The sequence below is a fragment of the Balaenoptera musculus genome, chromosome 12 (assembly GCF_009873245.2).
Source record: "Balaenoptera musculus isolate JJ_BM4_2016_0621 chromosome 12, mBalMus1.pri.v3, whole genome shotgun sequence".
Lineage (NCBI taxonomy): Eukaryota > Metazoa > Chordata > Mammalia > Artiodactyla > Balaenopteridae > Balaenoptera > Balaenoptera musculus.
This window is the reverse complement of record NC_045796.1, coordinates 10,501,505-10,520,356: the sequence shown is the minus strand read 5'-3', so window position 1 is coordinate 10,520,356 and position 18,852 is coordinate 10,501,505. Positions and strand designations below refer to the sequence as shown.

The 18,852-nt window shown below is 38.2% G+C and overlaps 1 protein-coding gene across 1 annotated transcript in view; it reads left to right on the top strand.

Moving 5' to 3' along the window:
- The window catches only part of ARID1B (AT-rich interaction domain 1B), a 407,354-nt gene that overhangs the window by 303,968 nt on the left and 84,534 nt on the right, over positions 1 to 18,852 (top strand). The window contains 1 exon segment of the mRNA XM_036872227.1: positions 8,122 to 8,211. Within this exon segment, the coding sequence (XP_036728122.1) occupies positions 8,122 to 8,211 (90 nt within the window).

Sequence of the window (18,852 nt, the reverse complement as noted above, 5' to 3'; positions counted from 1 at the left end):
CATTACTAGATGTGTGCTAATTTACCAAAAGTATACATATTAGCCTGTTCTCCCAATTTTTTACATACTAAAATCATAATGTTTTGTTCATAAAATTGTTTAATTGATGATTATCTTGATTCAGTTCTTAAAAGCTATTTTTAATTAGAAAAACTCCCCTCAAAACCTATCCTAGTGTTAAAATTCTAAGGAAAATATTAGCAAAGAAAATAAAGTAGTACATTAGGAAAATAATGCCCCATGACTAAATGAGATTTATTCCAGGAATGCAAGGTTGGTTCAATATTAACAACTCCATTAATATGATATGCCATATAAACAAATATAAAGAAAAATATTATTTCCTTTAATAAAATTCAGTACACAGTCATGATAAAAAACACTCAAGGAAATAGCAATTGAAGGACACTTTCTCAACATGGTAAAATGCACATGCCTTAGTTTTAAAGTCAATATCTTATATGGTGAGGAGAATCATTAGAGACATTTCCACTAAGATAGAAACAAGGCACGATGACCACTGTCTCCACAGCTATTCAACAGTGTTCTAGAGACATTAGCCAGTGCAGTTAGACAAGAGAACTCAAAGGCATGAGAATGAGCACAGAAGAAGTAAAACTGTCCTCTATATAGATGATACAATAGTAAACCTAGAAAACCCCAGAGAATCAATGATAAATTAACTCAAACTATTAAAGAATTCAGTGCAGTAGCAGGATATAAAGTGAACATACAAAAAGCAGTAGCCTATACACAAGCAATAAACAGAAGACCTACTGGTAGGAAAAAAAAAATCCTATTTGTAATAGCAACAAAGAAGGTGAAATGCACAGGAATAAATTTAACATAAAATGTGCTGCAAAACTTCTATGTACCTGAAAGAAACTAAAGAAGACTTGAACAAATGAAAGCCATCTCCTGTTCTTGAATATGATGAACCCAACAGTCATCAGTTCTCCTTATGTTAATTTAGAACATTGGTGTAATCCCAGTAAACATATCAACAAGTTATTTTATATAGTTGGATAGGTTGATACTAAACTTCAGATAGAAAAAACAAACATGCTAAAAAAACATTGAAAAAGGAAAAGCAGGGATGGGAGTTGGGGGAGGACAAACCTCACTAGACATTAAAACATGCTGTAAGAGTAGACTTTAAAAGGTTCTCATCACAAAAGATAAAATTAGATCCATATCTCTTACCACACAAACAAAAAAATTCCCAGTAGATTAAGATGAAAACACATGTGTACGTGAAAAAATCTGAGTTCCTCTTTAACTTTGGTGCAGAGAAAAGCTTTCTCACTATGACTTAGAACCCAAAGACAATAAAAATAAAAATGGATGAGGCACTTCCCTGGTGGCGCAATGGTTAAGAATCCACCTGCCAATGCAGGGGACATGGATTCGAGCCCTGGTCCAGAAAGATCCGACGTGCCGCGGAGCAACTAAGCCCGTGAACCACAACTGCTGAGCCCGCGTGCCTAGAGCCCATGCTCCACAACCAAGAGTAGCCGCCGCGATGAGAAGCCTGCGCCCCGCAACGAAGAGTAGCCCCTGCTCGCCGCAACTAGAGAAAGCCCACATGCAGCAATGAAGACCCAATGCAGCCAAAGATAAATAAATTAATGGGAAAAAAAAAGGATGAGTTTGATTCCCTTTTTAAAAATTCCATTATAAAAGATACCATAAACAAAAGACAGCTGACAGACTCGGAGACAATATTCACAACTTATACCACAGACAAAGGGCTAACATCCCTGATTTATAAAGAACTATTAAAAATTTCAGGACAAAGGACTAAAAACCCAGGTAGAAAAATGGGGGGAAGACAGGAACACCAGATTCACAAAATATAAAAAGAGCCCTCAAACATGAAAAAGTGGTCAAACTCAGAATTAGAGAAATGCAGATTTAAAAATCTCAGATACCATTTCTCACATAAAGACTGGCAAACATTTTTTAAATGACAGCATATTCTGTTAGCGAAGTTATGGAGAGACAAGCCCTTCAAACATTGCTGATGAGAATGTAAGTCTTTTTGTACATAGGTACATATGTCTTTTTATATAACTGACTCTTCGAACCATAGAAATATTTCACAGACCAACAAATAGCAAAACAATTAAAGCGTCATGGAGGGAAATTTGAAAATACATAACCTCTTGACCCAACGATCCCTCTACAAGGAATTTACCCTAAAGATAGGCCTCCAACAGTACAGAAATGCATATGCAAAAGATTGGAAACAACCTAAATGCCTATACATGGGAAAGTGGTTGAGTAAACTATGGAACACTCACAGAAAGGAGAGCTATATACCTATTTTTTAAATAAGGAAAATGCTATAAATTGATAGGAAGTACTCTCGGGACATGCTGTTAAGTGAAAAAGCAAAGCTTGAAAGATAACCTAGGATATGCAACTTTTCACATAAGGAAGAAGATAATATAAGGGAATATACAGCTATCTTCTCATTTATGCAAAAAAAATATGTGAAAGATAAAGATAAACCAAAAACTAAAGGGATTGGTTATTTATAGAGGGCAGATGGGAAAAGGGGTAGGAAGAAGGAGAAATGGGAAGAAGGTAACAGGGATGAGGAGGGAGTGACTCCTGGGCATATGTCTTTTTGTGTAGCTCTGACTCTTAGAACCATAGAAGTATTTCACATACCCCCCAAATTTGAAAACAGTTAAAACCAATCAGTATGCGAAGGGAACTCAAAATGATATACGAGCCCTAACAAATGACTCGGTGTTTTTCATAAGGATACAGTCTAGTAATTCTGAAATTACTTTGTGTATATAACAGAATTGAACAATATGTAAATTGATTTAGATAATGAGAACTGCTTTTCTTAATGTTGGAGAAAGAACTTATAAATAAGGACAGGGAGAAGGGTAAAATGTACCCTCTAGTTTTGGATTGGAGTTAGAGGTATTTGCATAAACTCATGATTACATACACACACAAATAAATGCTAAGATACAGAGTATATTTGTATGCATTAGTGTACATACATATTTCCTACCTCTGTTCACTGAGGGGGCCTAGAAGCAATAAGTCCCCGGGAATAATGAGCAGACCCAATGCCCAGATCTTAGTCTCTGAACACCATCCTCCAATAAAAAGAGATGAGCCTGGAAAATCTTGTGGTTCCAAAAATAAGGATTTGAGGGCTTCCCTGGTGGCACAGTGGTTGAGAATCCGCCTGCCAATGCAGGGAACACGGGTTCGAGCCCTGGTCTGGGAAGATCCCACATGCCGCGGAGCAACTAGGCCCGTGAGCCACAACTACTGAGCCTGCGCGTCTGGAGCCTGTGCTCCGCAACAAGAGAGGCCACGATAGTGAGAGGCCCGCGCACCGCGATGAAGAGTGGCCCCCGCTTGCCGCAACTAGAGAAAGCCCTCTCACAGAAACGAAGACCTAACACAGCCAAAAATAAATAATAAATAAATAATAATAAACAAAAATAAGGATTTGAAAAAAATAAAATAAGGATTTGGAACAATTTGAGCACAAAATAATGGCAAGGTTGGATTTTAATCCACAAGTGTGTGAGTTTTCTGTTCTGTATGACAAATTGTCACAAATTTAGCAGCTTAAAACAGCACACATTTATTATCTCACATTTTCTCTAGCCAGGAGTCCAGTCCCAGCCTCACTGGGTCCTCTTCTCAGGGTCACAAGGCTGTAGTCAGAGTGTTGGATGGTCTCGTTTTCATCTGGAGGCTCAACTAGCGAATAGTCTGCTTCCGATCTCATTCAGATTGTTAGAAGAATTCATTTCCAGTGGTTGTAGAAGTGAGGCCCTCAGGCTCCAGAGGCTGCCTCTCCTTGCCCCGTGGCTCCGCTCACGTCGTAGAAGCTTTACTTCTTCAAGGCCACCAGGAGCATCCTTCAGCTCAGAGAAGCCTAAGTCCTCTTTTAACATCAGGCCTACACAGCACTATCTCCCTTTTGATTTGTTCAAAGTCAACCGGTTAGGGACTTTAATTACATCTGTAAAATCCCTTTAACTTTGCCATATAAAATAATTTTAGGAATGATAGCCCATCGCTTTTGTTATATTCTTTGGCTAGAAGCCAAGTCACAGGTTCTGCCCTCAGTGAAGAGGTGGAGATTACAGAAGAGTGTGACTCATTGGAAGTCATTCTGTAGTATGTCTGCCACATTGAGTCTGTATGGATACAAACAGTCTAATAAATACATAAACAAGTAGAGAAGAAGAGATAGTTCTTCCTTGTAATAGATTCCCATTAACAAATGTGGAAGGAAAGAGGGACATAAAGAATCACCGTTAGCAAAACACCACTGTAATAAATGTTGCAGACAAGATTCTCTAATGGATGCTAAAATTAGTGGATGGAAGTTTGAGGAGACACAGGATTTGCATAGTCTCAAATATCTCCTAAGATACTTATCAATTACCAAGGGCAGAATAGTAACTTTATTGGAGCTTGGTGGACAACAGCTTTGCCGAGTAATCAAGGTAAAGGTTACCACAAATGAAACATCAATGTCATGAACCCCTTGGTAGAATGAACTGGGAAGGGCATGACACTTTTGTGGTACCAAAATGCACTACCTCGTTTCAGTCATGACACAATAACAGACTAAGCCAAATTGAAGAACATTCTACAAAATGACTGATCAGTACTCTTCAAAAGCATCAAGGTCATAAAATATAAGGAAAGACTGATTAGACTGAAGGAGACTAAGGAGAAATAACAACTAAATGCAATATGAGACCCTAGAATGGAAAAAGAGAAGACGTTAAGTGGAAAAATTGGTGAAATTCAAATATCTTTAATTAATAATCTTGTACTATCTTGTTCCTCTTGATAATTATATAAAGGTTCTATAAGATGAACACAAGGGGAGGTGGACTAAGGAATATAAGGCAGCTCCTTGTATAGCTTTATAACTTTTCTCTGAGTCTAAAATTCATTAAACATAGAGCTCTTTTGTAAAAAGTTATAATATAGACTTGTGCTTACAATTTTAAGTCAGCAAAAGTAGAAATTCAGGTGACTTATTGATGTTTCATTTCTTAGTTTGTTGCACCAAAATTTAGGACAATATTGTGTACATAGTCACTGAAGAATGAATACATCAGTGTGAAGTGGTGGAATTTATTCTATCTCACAGGATAGTTTTTTTTCCAGTTCCCCCCCCGCCATTGTGCTTACATCATTATAGACACAGACTAAGGGGAAAACGGGGCTTTCTTTAAAAACTCAGTTTTAATGTTAAAGCCTTCTTGTGAATTTGGTTTATTTACTATATATGGCAACGTTCCCTTTTAAAATAATTACCAAAAGGTTTTACTTACATCAAACGTGTCATATAAAAATCCATGGTTTTGGAGGTGTTCAGTCAATTCAGTTGGTTCAAAGGGCTCTAAATTTTCTTCTTTATATGGACAGTGGACAGAAATGAATCTTCTATATTATGTTTCTCAGACGTGTTTTCTGATTCATCATCTGCTGTGATGGTGCTTATACCTGTGCTAATGGGGGATGAAGTTATTTCTTAGTAACTATGCAACTACTGATAGAAAGATAGGGGTTGAAAGCAAATGGAGAATTTTAAACAGTTTGGGCAAGTCTGTCTTTACCATGAAAAGGCTCTTGTTTGTTTCTTTAAAGGGTGGATTTAGTAAATGAGTAGATAGCTCACTGCTTTAGAGATATCTCTCTTAGAATTGCACCAGACAACCAGTGGTGCTGCTTGGATATGGAAGTATTTTATGAATTCATGAGAGTTCTTACAGCCTTTTTTATTTTTACTTGAAATATTGTATATAAGAGCAGTGCCTGGGGCGTGCATAGTGTAAGTAGTGGTGTCCTGTATTAACGTAGAATTACTGTTTGTTTTTACTGTCATGAGTCTATGAATCCAGTCTGTCAGGCAGAAACAATCATTATAATGTAAGCGCTTACTGTCTTACTGCAGCTGATTCCCCAGTGACATTTTAGAAAGTCAGTATTTGGCTGCAGAGTGCTTTTAAGTTTCTGAATGGACTGGAGCTTGGGGGCCTTAGGGTATTTCATAGGAACCACATGACCCTGAGTGGACACACAGCAACTTTTGTGTATCTGTAGCCAAGCTGATGGCAGTGTTTACCCTTGAAGTTGTTTTCACCCAAAATGTAAGTGTTTTTTACTTTATATTTAATTATTTGGTACTAATACTAATTTATTACAGATGTCTAAGAGTAAATGATGAATGGTTAAACAAATTCTGTGCTGTTTGTCTAGGTCTTTTATCGTACTAGTTGTGGCTCTAACTCCTACTGGTTTCACAGCACATTTTTCAGTGTCTATAAACTCAGCTCTTAATTTTCACTTTATCTGAGAATGAAAGTGGCAGTTGTACCCAGCAGCATTCAAATACATTCATACGTTTTACATTCTTTTCTAAAAGTGAGAAACTAAACTCCCAAAAACAGTTTGAGAATTTTTTATAGTTGTATTTTAACAACTCTTCTTACCTATTATCTAGATAGAAATTCATCTTCCTGCCTCTCTGGCTGTCACAGATACAGCTGTTATTAGAGTTAGTAATGAGGGGTGGTCCTCAGAGACCATTCTCTTCCTGGTCTGTACTCAGTCTGCCTGGCCTAATAGAGACGCCATCAGGTAAAAACACAAGAAGGGATTGTTTTTTTGTGTAAAACACCAGGCTCTGTATTACGACCTTTGCCGAGGTGAATTGGTGGTAATCTTCAGTACATTAATTTCCCTCTCTACTCAATAACTGTGATTCCTCTTAGCAATATACAGAACTGTGCAAGAAGTGGGTCCTATGGTGTCAAAGCAGTTCACCTGATCTAGCGTGATCACAGACTACCATACCAGAGGGCTATGTAGGGATATATATATGCAGGTATATATGGATATGTATGTATATGTGTGTGTGTGTGTGTTTCTGTCTTTCCAATTTATTTTAGTAAAAGGGGAGGTTAGAAGATAAAAATAGCATGGTCCTCATATGCTTTGTGTATCTGTAGCCGTGTTGATGGCAGTGTTTACCCTTCAAGTTGTCACCCAGAATGTAGGTGTTTTTTACTTTATATTTATTTATTTGGTACTAATACTAATTTACTACAGATGTCCAAGAGTAAATGAATGGTTAAACAGTGCTTTGAGGATTATGCTAAATTCAACTGCCATTTTTATTCTATAATACTTTTAGTCTCAGAAATGTATCTAAACTTCTGAGGCAGAAAGTGAGTTGAGATTGTCAAGTGCCTCTGATGATTCTTAAATTTCAAAATCCTGTCTCTAGCCTTCACATGATTCACTGTCTCTCTTTAATTAATAAAACAGTAAATATCTTTTGCTTTAATTCGTATTCTCAGATTAAGGACCATTAAATAACAAAGATTTATTAAATATTTGTTATGCTAATGGAGGGATTAAAGGAGTAAAAGACATGATTCCTGGCTCTAGGAGCTTACATTATAATTTGAAAGACAAACAGCAGAAGTTAAATAAATGGAAATCAAATAGATGGTAAATATTGCTTTATTAGCAATAAAGATCAAAAGAGATACAGAATAATATTTCTTCTTTAGTGATAATGTACACTATATTTTATAGTAGTGTGTTTTTTAATTGAGTTTTTCCTCTAAGTTTTTGTTAAATCTCTGACTTATTATAAAGATTTTTTAGAAGTCACTTGATATTACTATATTGAATAAATATTACCAATGAAAAATTGTTGGCCACTATTCATGCCTTCCCACTTAGAGACTAGCCTAAACTCAGGAGGATGAGTTTAATTCATCAGTCTTGGATTTTGTTAAATGCATTGTCGAAGTGTGTGTCAGGAGATTTCAGCTACAGATTGATTTGTCTGTGAATTTGGGAACTCATACAGTAAGAAACTGAACTTTTCAGGAGGTAATTCGATAAATATGTTTATGCCTGTTTCCTCATTGTTTTACCAAAAGAAGTGTAAAAATATCACTCTTTGAGCTATATGTTTTTCTTTGTGAAGCCATACTTTTGTGAACATGGAGATTAAATTTAACTGTGTCTTGGTTTTGCACAATTGCAACATTAATGCAGAGGGTTCCCTATCCCCACTTCCCCTCCTGTGTTTTACAGGCAGTCAGATGCCTCCTCAGCCACCTGGGGGCCAGTCAGAATCCAGTTCTCATCCTGCCTTGAGCCAGTCACCAATGCCACAGGAAAGAGGTTGGTCTTCAATTCTTATCTTACATACCTTTGTGTTTTGAGTATATAAGGCTTATATGAATTTGCTTACCTGTGCACCTCCTTGTAAATAATTTTTAAAAGGATATTATGTTTCCTTATCAGATGAAAGTAATCAATAAGAACCTACATGTAACAATAAATATTGAAAAGAAGGATGCTTTCTTGCAGATTGGGTGGCTTTACCAAAGTGCAGTTCAAGACCCAAAGAATATATATGTCCACATAGAACCATGAAGTATACTTTATACATGACTATAGTCTGATATTTGATCTAGCTGTGTAAAAATGACTGTTAATGATTCAATTTGGATATTGGTCCTAATGAGGTAAAAAAGTATTGTAAGTATGTGTGTCTGTTTAGCTGGTTTGATCAGTTACTTGTCCCATGATATTTAACAGTAAAATTTTAAACACATAGTAAGACCTTGTATCGTAGAATTATAGGATCTTAGAACTGGAGCTGACCTGAAAGATGATAGAGTCTGTTCACCTCAATTTATGAATAAAGAATATGAGGACCGCAGAGGTTCTGTATGACCTTCCCATTCTCAGAAACAAGTTAATGCCAGAGCCAGAGAAAAGAATGTGAGCTACTCCTGAAGCCCTTGAACAATCAGGTTGTCCCACATCTGCAAACTCTTTGACCTTTCACTCAGTTCTGCATGTTGACCCCCATATGTTATTGCCTTGATAGAAGCCTTAGGCCTTCCTTTGTTTGCTTCTGTCTTCTCTCTCCCCTTTAGAAGTACAGCTACTTTTGTTGATGGTGGAGGTGGTGACTTTAATCCAGATTAGTGTAGACCGGGGTGTAGACCGGGCCTTATAAGCCTGCTGCACTATTTAGTGCTTTGCCAAGTCGCTTCCCACTGCCTGTGGGTCAAGGCTCATCTGCCCCACCCCATGGAGACGCCACTTTCCTTCACTCCCCTTCCTCTTTCACACCCACCCCGAAGACAGAAATTGCTGGCTTGGTAGCTGATACTTAAAGGCTTCTGACCCCTAATGTTTATAATTATTACTGTATGGGTTGTAAAGATGATGATTTGTTTCTAATTAGAATTATAAGTATAAAGTTTCAGTTATTTTACATATTAAAAACTCAGCAATGTGTTATTTAGAAAGTAATACCAGTGAAAAGATGAATTAGCCTTATCTATATATCATTCGTGTTAAAATGAATGTTTAGTAAGAATAAAATGAAATTTTAATTTCTAATACCTTTACATATTTAACTTTTTTATTATAATTTAATGTATAATTAATACTTTAATTCCCTTATCAAAATACTACAATATGTCTTAATAATGGAATAGTTCATGGTTTTTAAACTTTACGGTGCACAAGAATCATCTGGAGAACTTGTCACACGAGATTGCTAGGCCACACCCCCAGGTTTCTGATTCAGTAGGTGTGAGGTGTGGCGCGCTCACAGTCTTCGTTTCTGGCAAGTTCCCAGGTATCACTGACGCTGGTGATCTGAGGACCACGCTTGGGCAACCCCTGCCTCATAACGATGCTATAATATGTTTTCGTAGTTGTGTGATGTGTGTATTTGTTTCTCTAAACTTTCCACTGCGGCCTCCTATAAATCAGTCTTGCATCTCACATCCTCTCTATCAATTGCTTGTTCTGTGTTAACTCCTCATATGGCTCTGGTTGTCTGGAAGACATTACAGACGTTCATGGAGAGAGCACTAAAGCCAAGGCAGGGGGAATTCTCCCCAAACTCCTTTTCTTGGCCGTGGGTTGTACCTACCTTGTGTGGCTCGGTCAAGGAAGTGAAGAAAAAAGGATAAAAGAAACTATCCTACACTGAAAGCCCACTCAGGCCAGACCCAGAGCTAAAATGAAGATTTTTGTTATTTAATCTTCACCATGTCCCTGAAACATCATTCCTACTGCGAGAATTCTGCTAATTTTGCAAGGATCAAAAGATAAGAGATACCTTATTTGGAAGTCCTACAGTTCTAACCTTTACTGCTAAGAACTAAAAAAGAGAACCCCCTTCCACATCCTCCAGTGTCTTTCCAACCCCTTCCTCCAGGTAAATGTTTAAGGAATTTTAAAATGTAGAAAACCAAATGTGAAGGATGAGATGACAGGAAATGTAGTTAAATCAAATTTTTAACTTCATACATTTGCAAGGCAAAATTGAGGATGTTCCCCTGGTGTCACTGTATGGGAACCACTATATTGATATGTTTGGGGGTTTTTTTCCCCCTCTTATGTATAGTGTGGTCTTGGTAACTAGTAGTGGATACATAACAATCTGGCTAATATAATGACCATTTCCTTCAAATAGCAAAAACGAGTTTCACGATTTGCTAAAACTGAATTGATTTTCATGAACGTATTCCTCAAACTTCCCCTGAGCCTGTGCTGCATGCACCATGTGCATCCCTTGCGTGCCTTTTGTTGGTTGGACAACCCCTGAGAAGGAAAACTTATTTAAAAATGACTGTCGCATGATGCTTTGCCATGCGTGAGTTAAATTTCCTCTAAAATTGGGTAGCAAGTACTTTTTTCAAAAATGGCTTTGTTATTTGTTAAAATCTAGGAAGAAACGTCAGCTCCTACCTAATGACACTTGATCAGATGTTTTCATGGCAAACGACACGAATATTTTAATGATTTGGTACAATAATGAAAACCTTTTCCTTGTTTTACCATCATTTGGTATGTACCAACAGTATATATAGTGCAAAATAAATCTAAGAAAACCGTTGCTAGAAAATTCCCCAATGTTGATTCCCATGTATTGAAAAGTAATTTAACTTCATTTATACCTTTACAGTTTGTATATCTGCCCCCCCCTTATTTAAGGAAGTAATGAAAGAAGCAGAGAGGAAAAAAAATACATTGGTGAGTTAGCATCTTATTTTTTAAAATGTATTCTTTCTCAGAAACCATGGACCTTGATAGACAAGATAAGAACATAGCTTCTGTACCGCTGAGTGCTAAAGGAACCAAGTTAAACACTTCCCTTTACACTTACTTTGTTTTAACAAGTAAGATTATAAGAGAGTAAGATTCCACAATTATACACATTTTCTTTAATGTACCCACAGGAGATAGATCTTCTTTAATGGTAGAGAATCTAGAAACACACTTGCCCAGAGACAACTGCACAAAACAGGAGATGCAGCCTACTTTGCTTTGGAGGTGCAGTTTTCTGGGTCGTCTCCAAAGTCCTCATGGGGGACAGCAGTGCTGACAAACTGCCCTGGAGCTAGGTTCCTGCAGGCCCAAGAAGCTGATCTCTTGCTCTGCTGTCATTCCTTTGTGTTTGGTCTTTGTATCCCCATTCAGGAAGAACATTTATTAATAAACTACATACCCTGTTTAGGAGAATTTTGCAAATCTGAGGCTGTCCTGGGGTCTGAAGGACCCAGGGGTCTGAAGGACTTTTAGCTGCAAAAGTCCGCTTCAGTGCTGAGGGCAAAGCCAACTGTATGTGTCACTATGTGCTGGAAGAAGCAAAGAAACCACCTTTTAAGGCTTTCAACCCAGGTCTCACCTGAGTCATCTGTGCGGATGCTTACGCTTATTATCAATATTTGCACAGTGCTTTGCAATATATAACTTTTGGATACAAGGTTGCATTTGAGCCATATAACATATCCACAGGATGCTCTGATCCCCATTTTACAAATGAGGAAACAGAGATTTAATTAACTGTCCAAGGTCACAAAACCAGTTAGCGATAAGTCTGCACTGGCAACAGCAAGGCCACACCGTCTTCCCGAGGTTGAGCGCAGAGTCCGTGCCCTGTCCAGATCCCAGGCCCTGCAGTGTCCACCCGCCTCTTCAGTTCAATACCCTCTTCACCTGGCGGTTCTGGTGTCGAGTGTGTCAGAGGACATCAGTCACAAATTCATTTCCCCACATTGTACGTAGGTGAAAATAACTGAGTTTCTGTAGTTTTCTGTCCTCCATCTATGAAGGTATATGTGGATATGGCCATCATAAGTTACAAAAAGGAGGGAGACACTTGGGATGTTTATTGGCTGCTTTATTCTTCTGTAGTAGTGTCACTACATTTCATATACCTTCCGATATAAAACTTGATTTAGTACTCTCCTGTTTACATATTATGTGGTGCTTCTTACTAACTGAATAAAGAAAATTAGTTCAGATTCTTTGGTTTTAACTTCTTCATTACTGATATAAGTTTTGGTTTGCTTTTTTTTTAAAAGGTCAAAACTTCAGTTTAGTATTCTGTAACACATTTGCCATTGGTTTTTATTTTAAACCACATCTTTTCTCTGTAGACCTCATATAACAACATACAGAATTGCTATTAAAGCATCTCACCCAGAAAATCAAATACAGTACTGTGAATTATATGAACTAAGGCAATGGAGGAACAGTTAAGATAACCCTAAAATACTGAAATATATTTTACAAGAAAATTGTAGCTGACATGTTTAGATTAGCTTTATCCTTCTTATTCTTTAGCATATATATCTTAAAATTTGAAAAGAGCAATAGGAAATGGCTTATTAGTGGGTTGTCCTGTTTTCTAAGAGCACTTGGAGGGAGTGTGGAATAGTCATCTGAGTAGATAAATAAGCATAATTATTATTAACATCAAAATGATCACATTTTTAACCCCTGTAAAATGTTAAGCTTCATGAAACTAGCAAATGCCCTTGTAGTTTATTGGATTAGCAATTAGGTGAAAACGTTTCAAGAAGGCTTATTTATTTGGACAGATGTAGAGAGGTTCAGAATTAATTTTTTGAAAAGCTTTTAATTGAATTCCCTTTTAATTTTCACAGTGGTGTCTAGTTAAATATTCATGTTAATGCTAGTGGTTTTCTGAAGGTCTGAACTAGATCTGGATTCTCAAAATCAACATAGGTTATTTAACCCTTTTCATCTAGTGTGCCAGCAGGGACTTCCTTAGTGTAATCCCATAGTATTTGAATAATTAGAAGGTAGTAATGAGGATTTAATTAGTCCTTGAGATATGCTGAAAGCAGAACCACTAAGAACTTTCCCTTTTGGACATGGATTGCAAGGAGAACTGATGCTGCTACCGAACTGTGATGCGCTAGAAAATGTATTCTATCACTGGAGGCACTTCTTTGGCACCATTCCGTGACCGTCAGATCTGTACGGAGGGCATCCTGGGTGAAATCTTCCAGAATTACTGAGTTCCCCAACCCCCAACCTTTATTCTTGTCCAGCCACATGACAACCTTTTCTTCCTCTCTCAACTGTTTAAACAGAGTTGTAGTCAAAGTATACAGGCTTCCTGTAGCTAATTGAGAATCAACTGTTACTGTATCAGTGGTGCCCAAATTAGACAAGCTAGGCAAGTTGTGTATTTACTCTATAGTTGCAGGACAAGGAAAAAATAACAAAAGTTTGCAGTTTCACATATCTCAAGTATTTAATGCAGCCAAACTTAGTCCTTGACAGCTGTACGTCAGGTGAATCACAAAATTCTCATCTTTGGAATCTGTTATTCACAGTGATATTTATCAGTAGCTCCAGTTATATAAATACAAACAGTGCCATTATCCAGAAAAAGTGTGTAGCAGATGGGGTGAGCTCAGGCATTTTAGATGTTCTTTTAGTGTGCTACCATGAGAAGGTGAATCAGAATCTGTGTACTTCAAAAGTATAATGTTTCAAACTTACATATTTTATGTAGATTGATTGAATAGAATATGTCTTCATTATTCTTTTTTTTTTTTTCTTCTGTTATTAATCCCAAATGTTAACTGCCTTGGCATAATTTTATTCCCTCTTTAATGAGGTATGTTAGCTTCTTTTCAGCATCTGAATAGAATTCCTTATTAAATTTCTAGGCACATTCTATTTGCTTAGGGCAAATCTCTCTCTTACTTTTTAATGCCAAGGGCAAGAAAGAGATCTCTTAAAATAAATCCAGTGTCTTACTGTAGCTTAGACTGAACTCTTGAGGGCCAGAACTGAATCTTGTTTATGCCCTGCATCTCTGTGTCTACAACAGCACCTCCTATATAACAGATGTTCACCAAAGATTGAGCTGGACAACAGAAAGTAATTCAGCCTTCACAGCCATTCAGAAGTGTCAGATCTTTTCAGAGCACAGAACAACCAAAGAACAAAATATTTCTTGTTCTGAAATTAAGAAAGCTTACCATATTGGTATGTCTTCTTTCAGTTTTCCCATTATAGGTCATTTGCTGTAGCGTAGAGTGTTTCTCTCTCTTGCACCAGATTAAAGCTACCACTTCTGTCTTCCATTCTTCCCAGGCATATTTCTGCAACCGTACAGACACGATGTCAGTCTGAGCTGGAGTGCTCGCACCTGGAGCCTTGCACTAAGTGAATTGTCCAGGGGCCAGCCATGCTCTTTATAACCCAGGAATATTTAGATGGAAATAAGTAAAACTTTGGAAAAAATTTTAATGCTACTAGCTTATTTCCTAGTGATATCTACACCAAAAACCAGTTTTGAAATTTTAAAAATTATTTTTGATCATCTTAATTGACCTAACTCAATTGTCGAGAACAGATTAGCCAGTAAGTATAGAAATGAAGGAGACCACCGAGATAATTGTTAAGGACTTGGAAGTAGGATTTTTTTTTTCTGTTTCTGCAAACTACAGAAATTATTTTGTTGCTCTTTCTGCGAGATTCTCAGTTTTAAGTATGACAGTCAATCTGCAGATGCTGAGATGTTTCATAGGGTAGGTATGATGGTTGTCCGAAAATGATCTCCTAATCTACCTTTCTAATTGCTCTTGCATATAAAGGTGTTCTTATCATTTATATTATGAGCATACTAAATATACAAAGATGCTGCCTTTCAGGACAAGGGTATTGTCAAAGAGAAAATAGATGTCTTTCCTCAAGCATTGTCGCGTAAACATAGTAGATCAACGTGTTAAGGCATTAATGATAGTCTGCCCCCACCCCCAGATGCAATTAATTTAGCCTCTGCTCTTAATTGAGGATCCTTTTTTATAATCAGTGACAGATGAAAATAAACTCAAATGGGAGGTACTATACAAGAGAGAATATCTACAAAGCTGTTTCTAATTTCTTCAGCCCCAGAACTCTACCTCTGGGCTGGATTGTGGACCAAGCCAAACTAGTCAGTAATGAAGGGAATAACAGTATAGGAATTGTATTAGGGTTAGTGTTGAATTCCTATTAAGTCTACTATCCAGAGATCTGTTCACCAAAGAGCTCAGAAAACAAGTATCACATACAATAAAAGTCGATTTATATTCATTGAAGAATCATCAGTCTCAATTTTAGAATATTCTAAAAGAAGCAAAGTTTTGTTACTTTTGTATGTGCAGTAAATTTTTTTTTAAATTGCCAGTTAAAGCTTGCTTTTAATAGTTAACACTCATTTGTAATTGGCTCATTATTCTTCAATGAAAGTATTTGAGAACATCTGGATCTTAGGTAAATTCAGCATTGTGTATTGCGTGCACTTATTTCTAACAACATGTTTTCTCCTGTGCTTTTTGGGTCTGTTACCTCAGTGAAAGACTGCTGTCTGCCTCGTTTCTCAAGCCAGAAAGCTAGAAGGCATCCTTGATGTCTTTTTCTCTCCCATCTGCCCTACACTAGTCATCCCATTCTGCGACCTCCACCCCTGGGTTGTTTCTCACAGGTCCCCCTTTCTGGGCTTTCACTGTCACAACCCCTGCCCAGGCCACCGAGGCGTCATCAACACCTCCCACCACTCTTCCTGTCTCAGCTTTGCTCCCTTCCATTCCACTTCCATGCTGCATCCAGAATGGTCTTTCCAGAAGACTGGTGAGATCATGTCATTCCCTTCATAACAGCATTGAAGAGCTTGCCGTTGCCTTCGGAGAAAGGCTTTATTGATGCACTCGGTTACTAGGCCCCTTCTCATCCCTCTCAGCCTCCCTTTCTGGTCTCGCTCTCGTCACACCACTGCCTCACAGTCTCCGGCTACACTGAGTCTCTTCTGGGATCTTCACGTAAGCTCCTCTCCAACCCTTTTGCCACCCACCCACTCCTCAACCCACCCCCAGCCCGAAGTGGGGTTCCCTTGCCCATCTTTACTAATCCTTCATGTCCTCAAAACAGCCTGGCACCTGTTAGGTCCCTGAGTCCAGTCTGTGTTTACTGAGAGAACAAAGAAGGAAGCATGACTTGCTCCGGTGCTGCCCCACAGGCCGGGCACCGTCCCACCCAGGCTGGCGGTACTCAGGACCCCTTGCTGGGGTTACCAGTGGAGTTCTCTCCCAGCGAGAGCTCTGTGAGGACCAGGACCATGTGGCCTTGTTCAGTGTCATAGCTCCAGTGCCTCTTACAGTACATTCTTTTCCTCATCTTAATCTTTAGGCAGTTTGGAACCAAAAAATTTGCGTTTAGGTGCAGACTTATTGCTAACTGGTTTTGTGACCTTGGACAGTTAATTAAATCTCTGCTTCCTCATTTGTAAAATGGGGATCAGAGCATCCTGTGGATATGTTATATGGCTCAAATGCAACCTTGTATCCAAAAGTTATATATTGCAAAGCACTGTGCAAATATTGATAATAAGCGTAAGCATCGGCACAGATGACTCAGGTGAGACCTGGGTTGAAAGCCTTAAAAGGTGGTTTCTTTGCTTCTTCCAGCACATAGTGACACATACAATTGGCTTTGCCCTCAGCACTGAAGCGGACTTTTGCAGCTAAAACTCCAAAGAATTGTACAAGGAAAGGCCGGATATTTTGCCCCCATCTACCATCTGGGTAATCAGTCTGATCCCTCCCCTGACTCTAATTTTCCTGATGATGGATGATGTCCATAGCCGAGAGGGCTTTGTGGGCGTGGATGGGGAGAACTTAGATGCTGTCGTCTGTGCCTCCGAATATAGGGCGCTGTAGTGGCAGGGAAGGAAGAGGGAGCGATTCTGCCAGTTAACCTGAGAGCACAGCTGGGAGAACACTGGGGGGCCCGGGTTACAGCCTTGAATGGGTCATTAGTTTCTGTCTTCCTCAGAGCAGTTCATGTTGTGAAGAGAAGCAGGCAGGCAAATAAACACTGAAGATATTAAAATGTAACAAGAATATTCTTTAAAATCTATTTTTCTCTCCAAATGGGAATCTGACACCTATTTGTGATGAGAAATCACTCTGTGTTTATAGTCAGAGGCTCCCTGCTAAGGTGGTACAGCGTGTGACCATTATTTCACACATGTGGAGAAACATCTTTTATTGAACTGCCTTGAAGAAACAAGGCAGTTATTCTGTGAATTTTTAACAGATGCCAACATGACAATAAATTGTCCATGTGCCAAAGGAAAGACGCACCTTGCTTCTTGGTGGCTTATGGAACCCTGGGTGTTTTGTGGGTGTCCTGACGGCGCTGGAGCTCTGCCAGCCGAAGAGGCACCTCTGAGGAAGGAATCACATTTGTGTGTAGTTGGTACTGCGCTCGCTTGCTCTCCTGCAGTACCCTGAGCACTCTGGCTCGCTCTTTGCTGTGCTCTCTTTCATGGGTGGCATGAACCATGATTTGGGCCTTGTGCTCAACGTTGCTTTTTCTAACAGGATTTAAGGTCTCCAGTGATTACGTTGCAGAGTTTGTTGTCTTGCACGAAGAGGGAAAGGATATACAGTTGGAGGCTCAGGTCCATGTTAAAATGCCTTCCAGTTTAATTTTCTGAAATTCCCTGTATTTGCTCCATTATTTATTTGACTTTCTTTCTAAATCAGTTTTGTAACACCCTTCAACTTAGGGATGCACTTTCATTGGATGGTCCTTTAACCCAGTAGTGACTCTTCTGGAGTTGTGATAACCTGTCATTGCTTATTTGGATTCATGGAGCTTTCCTCTGTATTTTTCTATGTCGCATCTCCTCCAGATATGCCTTAAGGCCTGAGTATAATTTCATTCTATTTTTGAGAATTTTTAAAGTACTTCTATAGATAAGCTGTATCTCTGTCTTGTCCAGTGAAGAGTTTTTCTTCATTCATACTGCGTAAAAGCATTCTGTATTCATTTCATCCCTTATATGGAAAATGTGATTTGTTTATAATGACTACATGAATCAGTTGCTTGAAAAAAACTTTTTGATCTGCTAAGGTTTAGATAGTCACAGTGGATTTTTCTTTTCTCTAAGAATTTTCTTTTTTTCAAATAAGAGAATCATATAGCATTTTTTAAAATATTGAGTGGAAAAATACCCACTTAATAAACCACAGATAGTATGGTGTTGAAGAAAATATTTAAAAGGTCTTGGAAACTCACTTATCTGATAATAATATAGATAGACATTTTAGAAATGCCAATTCTCTGTTAGGTCAGTTTTCTAAGATTTCAAGACTGCAATGTGTTTTCTTAAAAACATATTAAGAAAAAGAAAAGCACCTTTGGCTTAATTAGTCTTTAATACTGGCCTCTGTATAAAGATTGAAGTAGCATTTTCCCTAGACTTAACATGACTTATACTGCCATGCAATATTTAGAATAGATTGTTTGTCTAGGAATTTTCCATTGATTAATAATATAAATATTTGTAGGGGAATGACCCTAATGAAAACCATTCTCAACCTGCAGACTGAATGACTCCAGTTGAGGTCCTGCTTTCAGCTATTGGATACATGGAAAATGGCATTCAGAAAATTATCAAACCGTGGGGACTTCCCT